The following is a 17,122-nucleotide window of genomic DNA, read 5'->3' as shown; positions in this document are numbered from 1 at the left end:
AGAGCTATAGAGCTCTCAGGTCTTTTTTTTTCGCATCTTTTTCATTCTTACTGGAATGCTGTTCCACAGCCTCTTTCCTGTGGTGGTTAGAAACATTTCTATTAATTTGCAGCCTCCATTTATTCATGGCGAGGGTTTTCTCAGTTGTTCTTGTGACAACATTCTCATTGTATTTAAATAGCTCTTCATCTTTTCTTTAACTCGCTCTGTTTAAGCCTCAGATGTATGTTGAGATATTAGTTGTTTCCTAAGGTTGGGGTTTTTTTAGGCTAAAAGCCAAGTTCTGCTTGTCTCTTGAAATAGGCTTTCATTCTATAGGTCATCCTGATAGCCTTGCTCTGCTGTGAATCAGTCTTCTGTGGAAATAACTGAGCAAGTTATACCCCGTGCACTAGATGAGGGCTCACAGGGTTTAACATCTTTAGTACTAGCTAGCTCTGCGCGACCTGCTTGGCCCAGTGCATCCTTTCTTGTTACTTCAACACATTAATGACTTGTAGTTGTCCTGTGGTTGCCAGTATTTGCAAGTCTTTCTTTCCTTCTGCTACTCAGAAGGGAATTTTTTCATTGCTCCTGTTTGAAGGGAAGACAGTTCGCCTTGTGCATTTTAAGTAAATCCCTTCTCCATGTCTCAAGGTGTCCAGCTCCCCTTCTATCCAGATCCCCCTCTGCACCGATAGTGCCTATGGGCTTTGGGTCATTAGCGCACTTCATTGCCATGGGTCTGCTTTGTTGTGGCAAGAACATTATTCCTATTGGCGTTTCCCTTTGTCATTAATCAGCTGTAGCAAGAGCCTTCCTTGGGGCTGTGCTTCTCCCTTCTTCGCAAACCACTGTCATCTCCCCCTTGGCCAATTATCTAATTACAATCCTATCCTGTTATTTTTTTCTATCGTATTTATTGCTCTAGAGCTACAGGTAGGTGAGATTTACAGCACTTTCTTTATCTAGAAAGTCATGTATCTTGAAATAGCTCTTTGCAGGAATGAAATCATTGTATTGTGGAGCAAGTATGTTGGTAAGTTGTTTTTCCTTCTTACCGTCCACTTAATTTCTTTCATTTCTTGTATGAATGTCACCGTAGTGTGGTGTGTAGCAAAAGCCACTTGAAGAACCTGTTGTTTCCGCATGCAGTTCATTTGCAGCGTACCTGTTACAACTGTCAGGCTGTTAATATTAATTGGAAAGTACAGTAACTTGGGTAGAAAACAAGTCTTAATCTTCATTCTGCTGTTCAAATGAACATGGAGCAATTTGTGTTCCTCCTTACTGAATTCTGCCGCTCTTTGCATAGAGGGAGGCTGAAGTGATGGCGATGCAGAAAGGGGCCCGATTAGAGATGCCAAGCTCAGCTTTCACTTTGAAGTCCAATTACCTCGTTTTTCTGTCTCTCTTGGGGTGAACAGTTTCACTGCAGGGTTTCCTGGTTTCCTTGTGCTCACCGCTGATTTTAGCAGCTGAGTAGTGGCAAGAGTACACGATGGAGCAGCGGCAGATAATTTGTGGGCACGCTATCGACTCCTCATCCTCCCCTTGTTGTGGAAGCCCAGGTCCAGGTCCCTCGCGGATGGCACAGACCAAAATGTGTAGGTCAGTGCCTGCCCTATAGCTCAAAGCAGTTCTTGGTGGCTTTGTTCAGCTGCATTGCTGTCAGGTGTGCCACTGCTGGCGTAAAGAAATATTCTATAGGGACGTAACCCCTCCTGCTCACTTCAGAAACCCAATAACGTCCTTTAACTTTTTTCTCTTGTGATCCGCTCTGGAAGTTTAAACACTGTATGATACAATTTAGAACTGCTCTAGTGCATCATTAGCATCAGCTCAGTGTGCTGTTCAGCATCGTCTTAAATCCATAGCTGATTTGTGCTTCTGTCACACCAGTACGTACCTAGGTGAAATATATAGACTAAAAGAAACTCATAGTATTCAGCACGTCATGCCATATTTTTGAAAAGTGTTCAAAAAGCATGTCCTTCATAAAAATTAGAGCGAGGGTGAGGAAGAAGAATGTTAAAGTGAATGTGTTAAGCCTGTGAAATAAAGCAGGTAAACAATGTATTGCAAGATAAATCACATAACCCAGTATTGTTGTCTATGACAAATGCAATATAATTGGAATTATTTTGACTTATGAGAAAGGTTAATTAACCCATGGTTCTTCAGTTCTGGATCATATACTAATAGAGTTTCACCATGATTGTTGTTTTCTGTCACTTTGTGGTTGGGGCCATCTCCAGGCAGAAAGATCAGGGTTTGAAGGCCCACTCAGGGTTTAAAGAGGGCCTTGAGCCCAGGCCTCCTGTGCTGCGGTCTCTAACTACTAAGAAAGATGATAAAAAAAGGGCAGGTGATTGGGTGTGTTTTTGAATGAATGTTTGAAATTCTTGCTTGGGGTTTCTGTGCTGTGAGTATGTGTTATTTTGTGCCTTGAGCATGCCTGCTGGACTCATTTTGCATAGGTTGGATGCAGTATGACTGATTCTGGCATTGCAGACAGGCTTTGGTGTGAGCTGGGAGGCTTTACTTTACTTTTTAGTTTTTACTTTAAAAACTGAAGTGCCTGTGGACTCTCGGGTACCTAAACAGAAATCTCAGGTTTGAACTTCAAACGTTTAGGTACCTCTGCTATTTTGGGACCAAGGCTCTGAGCAGCTCTGCAGTGTTTTGTACATGCAACCCAAATTTGATAAGCAACATTCCCGCTCATCTTCTGTGTGCTGTATGTGAGTAGTGACACTGCCGTGGTTGTCTGTTCAGCCTTGTTTGACTAAGCACTGTTTGCTGCTGGAAGCGCTTCCCTACAAGCACGTCCCCAGGAGCAGAAGTACATAGTAACAAGTGTGATGCTGTGACTTAGAGTAAAGTAGTAGTCAGCACGGCAACGGAATCACCATTTTGAATTCCAGTTCTCCTTAGAAATCAATTCAAGCCTGTTTTCAAAGATCCTGGTCAATATGGACGAGGATCATCTTCTGCATCTCTGTCTACTTCTGTATGACTTCAGCCAGACTGTTGTATCTCTCCTTTCCCATCTTGTATGTTCTCAAAATGCCAGCCTAGCTTCATCCCTGGTGCAATGGAGAAAGCCCCTGAAAAGTCTCACAAGCCTTTGGTCAATCAACTTTAACTCTTTCCTATAGATTTTGCTTAAAAAATATAAAATGACAGATAGGATTAAAAACTCTACTTTTGCCAGGAGCAGGTGGTTCTGGAGATCCCTCCAATTCATGCTTTGTGAGTGATGTTTATCAGGTAAATGTAAGATCTGATTTAAAAAAATTATCTTGTAAACTTGTGGAAGTTTACAGCCGTTGCCATGCTCATCAGACCCTGTGTTTAGAGGGAGCAGCATTTTAACCACTTGTGTGTCCAGGAGGAATATCAGACATTGTAAACTGTCTTTGTAACTTTGGTGCTTTAGATTTTGAAGGTTTGTATCCTTTATGGATTTCCTTTAACCTATTAAATGTGATGGGTGTTGTATATGCTAGTCCTGAACTCAACCCCTAAAGACTTAACTCTGTATTAGCAGCCTCAGCACTGAGGTTAAAATTTTTACATGGAATAAATCCAAACTGTTAGTGTACAAAATACATCACTGATGTAATTTGCTATAAAAGTAGTGTTTTTCAGATGCACAACTGTTCTGTGATCATAAGCCCATATATTGAAGTGCCTAAATACTCTACTAGGAACCAAACTGATCATAGGTGAAAAATCAGCATCACCTCAGAGAGCAAGCTTTGCTTTTCCAGCCTTCTGAGTCTTGCCTTTTCTCTTCCTGCAGCTTGTGGATGTGACCTGGCTCAAGGAGGATTTTTTGTGAGACAGGGAGACTACATCTGTACTTTGGACTACCAGAGACTCTATGGCACACGGTGCTTCAGTTGTGATGAATTCATTGAGGGAGAAGTGGTCTCAGCACTGGGCAAAACCTATCACCCAGACTGTTTTGTGTGTGCTGTCTGCAGGTATGTTTTCTACATGAAGTTGTGTCTCATTTAAAAACTAAATTTTGAAAGACCAATGCCAAGCATTCAAACTTACAGCCTATAGATGGAAAAAAAAAAAAGTTCTGTTTTCTATTATCCACTTCTTAAAGAGTAACAGAATTAAAAAAAAAATGCAAATTCATAGTGCCTCTTTTTTTCCCAAATGCTTCTTCTGTTTTATGCTATCTCATGTGTGAGGTTTTCAAAGTGCTTGAGAAACTGCCAGTGCCTCTACTGTCAGGCCTTTTGCCCCAAATGTTGCTTTATTTCCCCGGTGTCTGCTAATTTGTCTTCTGTTGGCTGAAGTTACAAAGGATTCCAATGCCAGTGGCTGAGTCTTTGATGAGCTGAGTGGATACTGTATTAATAGATTTAAATGGAAGTTTCAAAGCGCTGCTTCCAAGAAACTCCAATATTAATTTAAAATAGGACAGAAGGGTCGTGGACTCGCAAACACTTAACGTACGTGTTGGATGTCACCGAGGATCTCCAGCAGCCATGGAGGTGACAAGTGACACAGCACACAAGGTTGTCCCCCGCTACAGCCCAGTGTAGTTCAGTGAGATCATTTCCCGCGTGGGTACGTGCAATGTTGCGACCCAGTGTTGGTGGGGATGTTTGCAGACTGCAGTAAAACAGATTGATGTCTGTTTGACCTCCATCTTAATCCTCTTCTGTGGAAATAACACAAACAAGTCTGTTGAAGACTTCAGGAAGAAACTTTTAAGTCCACCAAACCTTCAGGAAATGCACTGTTACAGCAGTTCGGAGCAAATGGAAATGCTGTAATAATTTCTCTGGCTAAACCTGAGCCTGTAGCACTACAAGAAAAGTAACCCCACGTTCAAAGGGAAAGCACAACGGGGCACTGATGCACCACGTTGTAAATGCTGTATGTGCTGGTGCCTCTGGCCGTCTGCCAGCCCAGTCTGCCCGGCTCGTAGGGCTGCCGAGCTCAGATGTCCTCCTGTGCTGATGCAGAAGAAGGACTTCAAATTCCAGAACAGCCGTGGTTCACGGCAGGATCTTGATTTAATATATCAATTGCAGGAGTAATTAATTAGCCATGTTAAGGGGAAGACTCTGAGACTGACAAGTCTTTATTATATTAAATTCTGTCTGTTCAAGTTTTGCTATATTTAATAGGAGATTTTTTCCTTTTGGATACTATAAACAAACATGAAGAGTAAAGGTAACAAAAAAGCCTAACATCTTTTTTTTTTTTTTAAATAGGAGGAAAAATTATTTAATTGGGTAATTATGGATTTCATGAGTGAACTGCTGGCTGTACATGCTCTTGGCCTGCAGCCTGTCAGCATTACAGCTCTTCCGCAGATAAGCACAGCTAATTCTTGGTACCTTTCTTCTTAGCACTAGTACCATCTATAAAGTGAGGTACTTCTTCAAGAGAAAAAGAAAAACTGGTTGATACAGTTTTCCTGCTAAATGTGTTTGTATCCTCAGCCACGCCATTAGGGTTTATCGTTCAGGCATAAATGATTTACCTGTGTGTTACCGTACTTAGCAGCTTGGTATCTAACCTAGGTTGCAGTCAGGCTGTTGGATATACTAACGTCCTGCTGTATTTAGTAAGTCCTTCCACTGATAGTTTGGAGCTTGGCAGTACAATTTGTCTCGTCTCCCTGGAAATTCAGAATAATTTTCTGTATGACTAAACTACTTACTCTTAAGTACCTAACTATTCAGGCGAGCTGAATTGCAATACAGGGAAATACTACCTAGAACGTGATACAAATATCATGTGTATTGAAGACATGCTAAAGCTTTTAAAAATTAAGTTCCTGATACAACAGTGTTTCATATTAAAAAAAAAAAAAATCAGAGATGTTCCCTAACTTTCTGTATAACTAAATAGTTGGATTAAAAGTTATTTCACTGATGAAGTTTCTAATTGCTGCTATCTAAAACTTCAGTAGGAAGACCCGGATCTGCTTCTGTTGCTTTCCTTAGAAGGACACACAAATTCATGTTGTCTTCATCAGAGCCAATTAATGCCCTGCTGACTAGCAGGATTCAATTAGTATCTCCCAGGGGGGTTGTAACACTGACTTGTGGTGCAGAGCAACAGAAGAATCCTGTCATCTGTTTATAGTAAAAAAAAAAAAAAACTGGACAAGGTTCTCAACTGCTTTAAATCAGGATTGCTTCAATTACCCTACTCTCTGGAAGCCAGGCATGATTTATGGTTTTTTTTATGGAAAGAGTGTCCTATCTAAACATCATCAGCATTTATTTTATTGAGTGATATCCTCAGTAAAAGTAAGATGGGTAGACTGCAAATACATGTGGTTTAAGCAGAAAAAACCCCTTTCTTTTGTTTTGTTTAAAAAAAAATAAAGGGCGAAAAATTAGAGCCATTTGATTTGACCTACAGGATTATAAAGCACTCTACCTTGGCACTTTCTTTTGGTAGGAGTCAGGAGTACCAATTTTTGTTTTCATTTCTTCCAGATGGGCAGAAACCTTAAATAACAGGCCCAAAGTAGGTAGAGGTAGTTGGCTGATCACGCAAACTGCATCTGATGTTGCCTTTTACAGCTGGACTTCAGTGTGGGTGCTCTATTAGAAATCTGATTTCCAGAACGGTGTGAACTTGAGAGGTGATGACAGCCTGACAGTGGGGCTGATCCTGCTCTAATGGAAACCAAGCAAGGCTCTTACCAACTTCAGCAGGAAAACATTGGCAGCCGAAGGCACTTTGCACTCGTGACACAGGTCTCCGGAGTGGTGCAGGATCATTAAGTGCTTCAAATGAGCACTTTTATAACCTGGATGTCTGTAGCTTTCAGGTAACGCTTTTTAAACTGTTCCTGCGTTGAGTAGTAAACCAGTCACAGTAGCAATTCCCTTTTTTTCTTATTTTCAGAGAAGATAAGATTAGAATAGAAACTGGTGGGAAGTGTATATTGCTTCAGATGGTAAAATCAGTGAGAAAATCTAATGTGCATACAGCTAGCTGGGGCAGTGGGAAAAAGCTAGTAATGCAAACCCATTTGTTTTCTGGAGCTCGTGGTATTACTACTTTGGAACGCCACGTGGCCCAGTGGCACAGAAAAGAGCTGTGTTCCCTGGTGCCCTCTGCACTGTGTTCATAAGCTGCTGCCCTCTTCTGTGAAAAAGCTTGTGTGTCAGAGACCCAACTCATCCCGGGGCGTGCATCCCTTGGGACTCAGATGCTATTGCCCAGGGCTGCCACAGGTCAACGTGTGAGAAAAATGAATTAGTATTCAGAGAAAAACTACTAAAAGTACAGCATAATGTATCGTCCCGGGTGATTGTTTCTCTCTATCTTGCATCGACCAGTTGGCTCCTAAACAAATTCAAGTTTTAACTGCATGTTTGCTCTGATGGCATAAAGAGTGAGGGTTTGGCCCCCTCTTCTTCAAGCGCGGTTTATAGTCCAGTGAAATGGTTTTCTGCTGTTGTGTTTCATGATGATAATGCCTAAACCTAGGAATGAGTAGAAGAATAACAACATAGATTGAAAAATGTTGCAGATTAACTGCTTACTCTGAATTCCCAGGAAGTGGGTGAGCAGTCCTACAGCTTCATTAATTAGAAGGGGCTGTGTCCTCCAGAGGGCTGCCAAAGACATTTTCTCCAAAAGGTTCACATGTTTGTAGAAGTGAAATAGAAAGAGGGAGAAAAGTAAGGCTATCTGTATCAATAGAAGCTGAGTTTTATTAAAACCGTGCATGCAGCTCTTACATGGGTGTCAGAGGCAGGACTGCATGGCTCCCAGGAATATCTTACGCAGGATGGGAAGGGGGAGGAAATGGAGTCTTTCAAAAAGCAATGGGCAATCATACCTGTGATAATACTTTTGAAAATGGAATTTTCGGGAGAAGTTTTAGTGTGATAATAAGTTAGATAAATGTATTAATACATCTGTGCAGAGCATCCATACATAAGATGTATGGTCTGCATAAGGCTGTGCTATACATAGACTCTGTATTTGATTTCAGCGTTACTGATGTGCTGTGTGTGCATAGGGTATCACAAAATCTGGGTTTTAGTTTTAAGCGTTAATGTAATTGGTAAAGTTGGGGATGTTGTTTATTCACCCAGTTGGAGGAATGTATATAATAGTTATCCCTTTAATTTCAGTATTCTTTTAATTAAAGGTTGGAAAAATATAGCTTTTTGTGCCAAGTAAATGATAGAAAGAGGACAATTTAACTCTTACTTAGCTGGGGGGATAAATTAGTGTGTATGTGCCAGGTTAGTAACCAAACAGGTACATGTTTGCTTTACAGAATTTGGATATCTAAGTTCAGTATTTTGTCTGAATTTAGGAAGCTTTGTCTTGAAACAGCATATTGACAGAAGGTATGTGCCATGCAGAGATGAATAATGTGTGGAGGGTCAAAAGGCAGTTACATATTCTTCAAGGGGTTTTGTGCCAGATGCAGATCTAAAACTTCTCTCAATCCATTTGTATTTCTGTTATCTTCAATAAGGTAATTCACTGTGGCCAGGCAGTTAAATATAAAAATTCAGAAAACTAAAAACTTTTTTTTTTTAAACAAAGAGTTTTATAGTCCTACATACAATACTGCTGTTTCTAGAAAGAAGCTGAGGGCTTTTGTGTATGTAGTCTTGAGAAATTAAGACAATACTGAAAATAAGAAGTTAAAATTCAGTTTGTTCTGGAACATAGAAATTATGTCAGACTTTCTGAATATGCTAAACCTTTTTAATTGCTCACTTTTTTTAGTGCTGCTGAATTTTGAAAGAGTTTGGTTCCCACTCAGGCAGTACTGGGTACTTCTTAAAGCATCTCATGATGCAGGCTTCTTCATCTGGATGTTGAGGCCAAAGTTTTGAAATCAGACTGAGTGTTGTTCTTGGCATTTTGATTCTAAACCAAATACATTTATCGATATATGGTGCTTCCTGAACAAAGGACTCTTGCTATGCTGCTCTTCAGGTTTACGCATGGAGCGTACCTGTTGCCCTAGAGTCATGTAAGATGGAAGGGATCTGTGGAGGTCCAGTGGTCCAGCCCCTGGCTCAGGGCAAGTCCAGTTCGAGCAGGTTGCTGAGGTCATTGGCCCATCACATTTTAAATATCTCCAAGGATGGAGATCCCGCAGACTTTCTGGACAGCCTGTTCCAGCATTTGAGCATGGTCATGGTAGGGTTTTCTTTCCTCTTTATAGTGAGTCGGCATTTCCCATGTTCCAGCTGATGTCTGCTGCCTCTAGTTCTTTCACTCTGTACCTCTGGCCAGAGCCTGGCTCCAACTTCATATACACATCATCAGGTAGTTTTAGACAGCAATAAGATCTCCCCTGAGCATTTTAAGGCTGAACCAGTCCATCTCCTTCAGCCCCTGCTCATGCGTTCTGTGCTGCAGCTCTGGACCTAGCCACCTCCACTGGACTCCCTCCAGTAAAAGGTGTCCTGAGGAGCCCAAAGTGGTACACACTGCTCCAGAGGCACTCTCTCAAATGATGAACAGAGGGAAAGATCATTTCCCTGGACCTGCTGACTACACTAATGCAGCCCAGTGTGCTGTTGGCCTTCTTTGCCGCAGGGACACTCTGCTGACTCATGTTCAACTTGGTGTCCACCAGGACCCCACGTCTTGTTATGCTTTCCAGCTGATTGACCCCTGAGTTGTACTGGTGCATGGGGTTATTCTTCCCTGGGTGCAGGACTTAGCATTTGCCCTTGTTGATACTTGTGAAGGCAGTAGATAGCAAGTAATGTCCACTTTGTCTCATCAGGTTTAACAGTCTGGGTCAAATTCGTCTCTATGGAGCACATCCTGAGGGATGTGATTGTACCAGGTACAAACCAGAGCAGAATTTGATCCTCTAGGTCCTTAAGTTACAGTCTGACATTACACTTGACCCAGTGTAACTGCAGTCTGCTACTGAAATGAATAGCTTTGCTCTCCCCACAGCCCTGACCATATGCTTCTGTTAATTTTCTTACATCAAATTTAGTTGACTGTTCAGCCACAGAGTCAGATCAGACCTTTCTGTGTCAGCACACAGTTACCGTGGATTAGGCTGATGATGGTGTGATGTTTTACAATATAATTTTGTTGGTGTGCTCCAGTCATTTCTGGGTTTACAAATATTGTAGGCAGGTGTATGAAACAAAATTCATTGGGAAATGAATCATGGAAGATATATTAAAATCCTACAAGTCATTTCAGAGAGCTGCTTTAAAGATGCTCTTAATTCTCATTTTAAAAATAGATTATCCAACTGTGAAAATCACACCGAATATTTTTAAAAGGATAAGTAGCTAATTAAAACCCATACCTAGCAATGTTCAGTGGGTTACTGGTGGTAAGATGTCATTGTATTTGAAGGCAGATATGCTGCTCTTAACCTACAATGCTATATATAGTCCTGCTCACAAGTTAAAGAGCTCAGAAACTGAAACCTTGTTAATTGACTGTTACCACCTTCTGTTGCGCCTTCACTCGTACCGGCGCCTTGAGCAGGGCTGCTTGTGAAAGGGAGAGGTCAGATGTTACAGAAATACTGGCGAATGTGTTGTGTACGAAATCTGGATTCCCAATGAACAAGATAGTGAAGCAAACTCTTGAGACTTAATTACGGGTTTAGGAGACCAATGAGGGAAGGCAATGTCTGCATGTACCTTTGGGCGGATAACTTCCAAGGAGGATTTATCTGGTTTTTTTGGAGCAAGGTGTCTTGCAGATGTGGAAAACTTAATAGAGAAGTGAAATTGTTGCCCTGTCCTGTCCAAATGGAAGGGCACTGTGGTTAGTTACTAAACTCTTAGAAAATAAACCAAGATACGTTTATGGGCTAGGAAAGCCCCCACATGCCCTCCCCTCTAAGGAGGCTCTGTGGCATGCTGTGGTGCCTGTGAGCTTTGGCATGTTTTGTGGGATGTCACCTACCTGGCTCTGTCTTTCTGCCATAGGAGGTCAATTTTCCTATTCTTCTCTTCTAGTTTTAACTTACTTTCTTTTAAATTGTCTAATTGCCTAACGTAGATGAGCCAACTCAAGGTGGTCGGTTCCTGCTTCTAGTTTATTTGATGCTTGGTGCATCTGTTTGAGACGGGCTTCTGTGTTCAACTGGAAGTGCAGCTGAGTTTTTGTTAGGTAAATCACTGAGTCAAAAAAACATATTAACCTTCCCTCTGGCTACTGCTCCTAATATACTAGATACAAGAATGCTCAGTAGTCACGGTCATTCTTCAGAGTAGTGAATTGTTCATGGCTTCCAGTACATCACCATCTCCAGGATTATTAATGGTGCAAAGCCTGCTGTTTTACTGAGGCATCTCATGGGAGTTCAGCTGCGTCATTAGCTGAGTCCCAGTCTTGGTCCCCATAAAGACTATGGCAAAACATGCTTGATGGTACTATCCTGCTCAGGGCATGCAACTGTGCATAAGAATGAAGGATGTCAGGGTAGTTGTACAACAGTGCAGTTTTGTGATTGTGTCTGTGGAGCAGGTTGCCATCTTTGTAGGGGTTTAATCTGAAGCAGATTACCAGTGGTCATAATAAGTCTATGCATAGCTGTAAATCAAGATGAGTTGTCTTCCTAAAAACATGTAGGAGGTCGATTATAAATTCTTGACTCAGTTCTGAAACAGTTGAAATTCCTTGGCTTGTGCCTTTCCAGGGCAATCAATAGTGCTAAGTTCTAGACTTGATTTTGTAATATTTTGTTAAAATGAAAACACGCTTAAATGGTTTCTTTCACATTGTCAGTAGAGTACTAGGACAACATTTGAATTATATCACTCCATTTTTGAGACAGTTTTTGATAATTAGTCATTAATTTTTATTACCTACATAGAAGTGTATCAGATTTATTAATTTTTATTCAAATGTATATATGTTCATTTCAATAAACTTGTAGGTTGGACCAGATGACCTCCAGAGGTCCCTTCCAACCTCAACTGTTCTGTGATATTCATGAAACCCTTTTATTATTCCATATATTAGAAGGCTCTGTGACTTTAAGGAGTATAAAAGTCTGTTGCAAATAACAGTTAATGACCTAACCCCCCCTTTTTTTGTTTTTTATATACATAACACGGGAGCTTGCTGCTGCTGGATTGCTGCAAGACAGCACAGACTTGCTGCTCACTGGAGCAGTGTGGCTCCATCACATCCTGCCTGTTGTACTAGAGAGAGTGTTGGCTTCTTCTGATCAGGTTATTGAGTGAAATTGATGGTAGAAAATCCACTCTTGAACAGGTGGAAATTTAAGACTCCTGGAGCTGTACTAACATGGTGTTGGGCTGTTTGTACCAGAATCACACATGGAGCATTTAGTTGTGTCAAAGAGCAAGACAATTTTAAAGGCTATTTCCATAAAATATTTTTCCTTATCTTAACTTTAGGTAAGTAAGAAGGTAGCAAGTATTTGGCATATAAAGTCATTAGTAAAGGAAAAAACAAAAGATGAAAATCAGAATTCATTATCAGGTATCCAAAAATATAACAATATTTAAACTCTGTGTGTCCTCATGATTTTTGAAGTATTGCCTGTGGTCCAAAATGGATGACAGTGTTGAATGCTTATTTAGCTGGTTTAAAGTAGATGTTAGTAACATTATTTAGAAACAAAGGACAGCATTGCTTTTGTTCTTTTTTTAAGTAATAAAAATTTTCATTTAAATGCAACACAAATGTAGAATAAGCCACTCTTGAGTGCTTTAGCGAGCAAAATAATGTTTATGCTTAGCAAGAAGTATCTGTGTAGCTTTTGTAGTGAAGACAACCTCTCAATTGGTATGAATTTGATAGCGTTTGTGCGGTAATGTAATGCAGAGTTTTAATGAAATGTTAATGAAATAATCTGATCAGATGGACTTCACCATGAGGCAGAAGGCCTGTGTTGTTTGTGCCCCACTTAAACCATATTTTGATAGCTCTCTTGGGATTTGGTTGGACGTGAGCTTTGGGTGGAGTGAAATGTGTTTCTAAATCCTCACCATCCTTTGCTGCATTATGAAGTGATTTGTCCATCTGGTCGTCTTAGAGAAAAAACCTCAGCAGTTTCTGTGCCCAGAAAAAGCTCATGGTGGAAAGCTTTTTGTTTTAAGGACATTGATAAAAAGGAAGGATTTAATTAAATGTAAGGAGAGCTGTTGTTGAGTAGAGCAAACAAGTAATGTAGACGCTTTGGGTTTTATAACTGGGATAGGTGTTCTCCTATGAGAATTCACCAACATTTGCTTTCTGAACATACAGATTAAGAGAAGGACCTTGATATGATCAAAGCTGGGAGGACAAATGCTGGTTCTTTAATGTATAGAAGTCATCACTCTCATGCAGCATTTTAACAACATAAAAGCAGCTTCATTTGCCTGTACTTACTCCCTGTAACGCCAATTTTATTTTCATTCTGTAACTGATCCTGTTAGTGATCAACCCTTGCTGATACTACATTTCTTAGATACGCAAGGATTTGGACTTGTGCACTCAGTGTGGTTTTGTATCTTTAGCTATTATTTTTTTTCTAAGTAGCTGTAACATCTGCATTTGCAATTGTCTGTTTGATATGTCCCTTTGATACTTTAGCCTCCAAGTGGCTGAAAAATCATGAATGAGAACTGGGTAAGCAGAGAAACAGAAACCAGAGTAATAATCAGTTCCTTTATGGAAAGATATTTCATTTCGATAAAGGCGTGAGACTGTAACCTGTTTGCTTTTGTTTCCTCTGTTGTAGGCTGCCTTTCCCCGCGGGCGACCGGGTAACTTTTAACGGGAAGGAGTGCATCTGCCAGAAATGTTCCCTGCCCCCTTCCAGCAGCACCGGCTCTTTCCCTGTACAGAACCTGCGAAGTAAGTAGGGGTTTCTGCTCTTTTCTGTTGGTACTTCTTAGTCTGAGCAGGTTTAAAGACCAAAATTTTACACCAATATGTGTAACTGGAACTTCTACCACTATGCTGGATAAAAGGTGTCAAGAATACAATATAGTCATGCGAAAAAAGTATTTGGTAGTTTTTTGAGAAAGTCTGATAGTAAAAATAAACACAAATGGTGCCACTGTAGGGTTAACAATACACAGAACCTCTCAAAACATTTGATTAAAACTGGAGTAAATCAAATTACTTGGAGAAAGGTGAAATATAGATGTTAATATTTTTGAGGATTTAGTCCAACTCCAGCTAAAATAAAATCCAATGTGAGATTTAATAATTTGTGAGAGTTCCAGTATTGCTTCAGAAAATTTATCAGTGACAGGTCTGCACGGCTAAATACTATACAGGAAGGGTTGATGTATGCAATGTGACCAGAGGGACTTTTGCCTTGACCTCAGTACTATCATGTGCTATCAGAAGATACAAACACTGCAGAGAAGAAATGTGGTCTTTTCATACCACCTTTTTTGCAGCAGATCATAGAATGGCACTGTTGCTCTGAACTCTGTTCCTCTGCTGATTTGTTCAGGAGGAGCTGCCACGCTTTAAGAGCAACTGCTGCTTTTATGTAATTAAACCACAACAGCAATTCATTTAAACAGCAAAGGTAAAAATATTTTTAATGACTATCACATCGCAGCAAGCTGGATTTGGCGTGGTTGAGGAAGGACCCCATAGATTGGTCTCCTTTGTATATAAGGAATCCAGCCCACTTCAGGGAGGGATTTCTCCTTTTTTTTTCTTTTTTCTTTGTTTTTGCCCACATCTGTCTTTTTATAGAAGTTTTCACCATCTTCTTTCTCCAGGTTGTCAGCAAAGGCTGCTGTGTGAATGCAGTGAGATAAGCTATGTTGATTCCTCTCTTGCTAATGCCGTTCTCTTCTGGGGAGGGGATGGCCCTCTCTCTTAAGTGCTTTCTCTTGTCGCTTGTTCCAGAGACGGATCATCCTCAGCTATGATGGCTGGCTGCATTTGCAGATCCATACTTTAATGGCCTATCATCTGTTTGTCTCCTTTTCATATGGGAAAAGTGGCTTTGACTTTAATGGAAATTATTTGCCTGGTTGAGTACTGACAGAACAAGTTCATTTGATTATCTGTGATACAGAATCCTTTAATATGCTTACATTCCCTTTCTCTGTACACACACACACCCCCCGTGGAGAGTTTTTCTTGCACTGCATTTCCCCAGCTCTCTCAGGTTGCTGCACCGAGGCTCCCCAGTGCACAGGTACCTGCAAACCTCAACAAACCAATTGCCTCAAAGGGAAGCAGCACTGGAAGCATATCCTTGTGCCAAAACCTGACCTTGGAAAACAAAAGTTTAGCTTTTCTCCAAATAAAATCTCAAACATACATATTTAAACCTCAAATACAGGTCTGCTTTAAATCTCATTAGAAATGGATGAAGTCTTTCCATAAGTTTCAGTGGAATTGGTTAAGAGTCTTGGTTCAAACTTGGATGATATCTGCCACACTGTAGACTGGACTTCTAAAGGAATTTGGTCTCATCTTCACCTGAGACTAGCCAGCTCTGCTTTTCAAACGATGTACTGAAGGGGGTGAGCTGATAGATACAATGACTTCTCAAAGGGCAAACTGAAGTCTGTGTCTGGCCTGCAAGTAAATTGTGCCATGATGTTGCCAGGATCCCAGATAAATATCATCCTTACCTGTGTAGGCTATATCCTTTCTTAACTCCTCGTTACTTCATTTCCTCAGTGTCTTGCAGTGCAGGTGCAGGCCAGGATCTTCTGATTTCATGGTGACATGCAGCACCCAGCTGAACTCCTGGGACTCAAGAAATTGGATAGCAATGGTATAATCCCTCCTTGGTGGGGGGAATAGAGCTTTGATGGGTCAATGGGAAGCACTGCAGCCACAAATAGATGGAGGTGCATGCATGAATGTGTTGCAGGATATGTAAGAGCCTGACAATACACAGGAAATTAACAAAATACCTAAAAAGATAATAAGGGATTTGGGAAACATTCAGATTAATACATGATATGTGAAAGAGCAATAGGTAATACCAGCTGTCTTCCAAGCACCTAATCCTTAGGCGAGACCCAGTGTTTCGGGAATAAACAAGCAGCGTCGGAGACACCTTGGTTGAACTGGAAAACTGAAATTCCAGAATGGCTGTCTGTAGCTATGCTACGTATTACACAAAGCAATAAATGGCATGTCTCCTTGTTTTAACAACAGTCTTCTTGGAAAAGACCTTAATGTTTTAAATGAACAATTCATTTATAAAAGAACAGTAGTGCACAAAAACATGTGACTTCAAGCAAGCTGAGTCAAGGACCAAGTAATATGTTGACGCAATGTTACGTTGGTTTTGCTCCTGGCTCAGAACTGCCTGATACGTACTATGTATGTTATTTGTCAGCCTATTTATCTCTGACTTGAGCTCAAGAATGTTTTCAGGAGTTGTCTCGGGACTCACTGAGCTCCCAACATCACTGTCCCTTCTGTCCAGTCTTTCTATTTTCATCCTCCCGCTTTGGTTTTGACCTCCTTTATGCGTTACATTTGGAAGAAATGAAGAATGTCAAATATTTGCCTTTTGCCAGAGTCCTTGATTTTTTTATTATTATATAAATACCTACCTACCTCTTCTGTTTCATTTATAAAACACTAGCTGTGAAAACCTCTTGTGGCAGTGTTGATGTTGAAACAGTACTCAGGGAAGAATATGAACATGTAGCAGCAAACTGATGTGTTCTGCAGAGTTATTGGTTGAAATTAGGTGAGTCACCAAAGGATGCTGCATCCAAGACAGGAAGACAAGGATGTCGCATCAGTAGGCACTGTTGTCCTAGCAACCACAATATTTGTTTTTAATTATCCAGAACTTAACAGAGGAGACAGCAGTTGGGAATAAAAAAGTAGCTCAGAAAATGCTGCGTTTCTGCCCACCCAAGCTTAAACCAGATGAAAGGCGAATGACATCTGAGCACACAGTGTTGTATTAAGTTTGTGAAATAAACCCTCAAGCAGTGAGATTAAGTTAGATTACCAGATGAACCCAGGGGAGATCACAAACAAATCTGTGATTGCAGTTAAAGAATAGATACTGCAGAATACTGCAGTATTTATTCTCTTGTGGGACTAAATCCAGGCACACACCCAAATGTTCTCTTTTATTAGCAAAACTAAAATGTTCTGATCTGCGGTGCACACGTTTTTGTGCTGGGCTTATTTCCACATATTGGTGCTCTACAGG

The 17,122-nt window shown here is 40.7% G+C and overlaps 1 protein-coding gene across 14 annotated transcripts in view; it reads left to right on the top strand.

Annotated features, from left to right (window-relative positions):
• ABLIM2 (actin binding LIM protein family member 2) overlaps window positions 1–17,122 on the top strand; it is a 142,507-nt gene that overhangs the window by 49,858 nt on the left and 75,527 nt on the right. For all 14 annotated transcript variants that reach the window (XM_069794381.1, XM_069794465.1, XM_069794428.1 and 11 more), the window contains exons 3-4: window positions 3,788–3,971; window positions 13,697–13,812. In XM_069794381.1, the coding sequence (XP_069650482.1) occupies window positions 3,788–3,971; window positions 13,697–13,812 (300 nt within the window). The remainder of the gene's footprint in view (window positions 1–3,787; window positions 3,972–13,696; window positions 13,813–17,122) is intronic.

This window comes from Haliaeetus albicilla, chromosome 1 (assembly GCF_947461875.1).
Source record: "Haliaeetus albicilla chromosome 1, bHalAlb1.1, whole genome shotgun sequence".
Taxonomy (NCBI): Eukaryota; Metazoa; Chordata; class Aves; order Accipitriformes; family Accipitridae; genus Haliaeetus; species Haliaeetus albicilla.
This window is presented reverse-complemented; position numbering and strand designations above follow the sequence as displayed.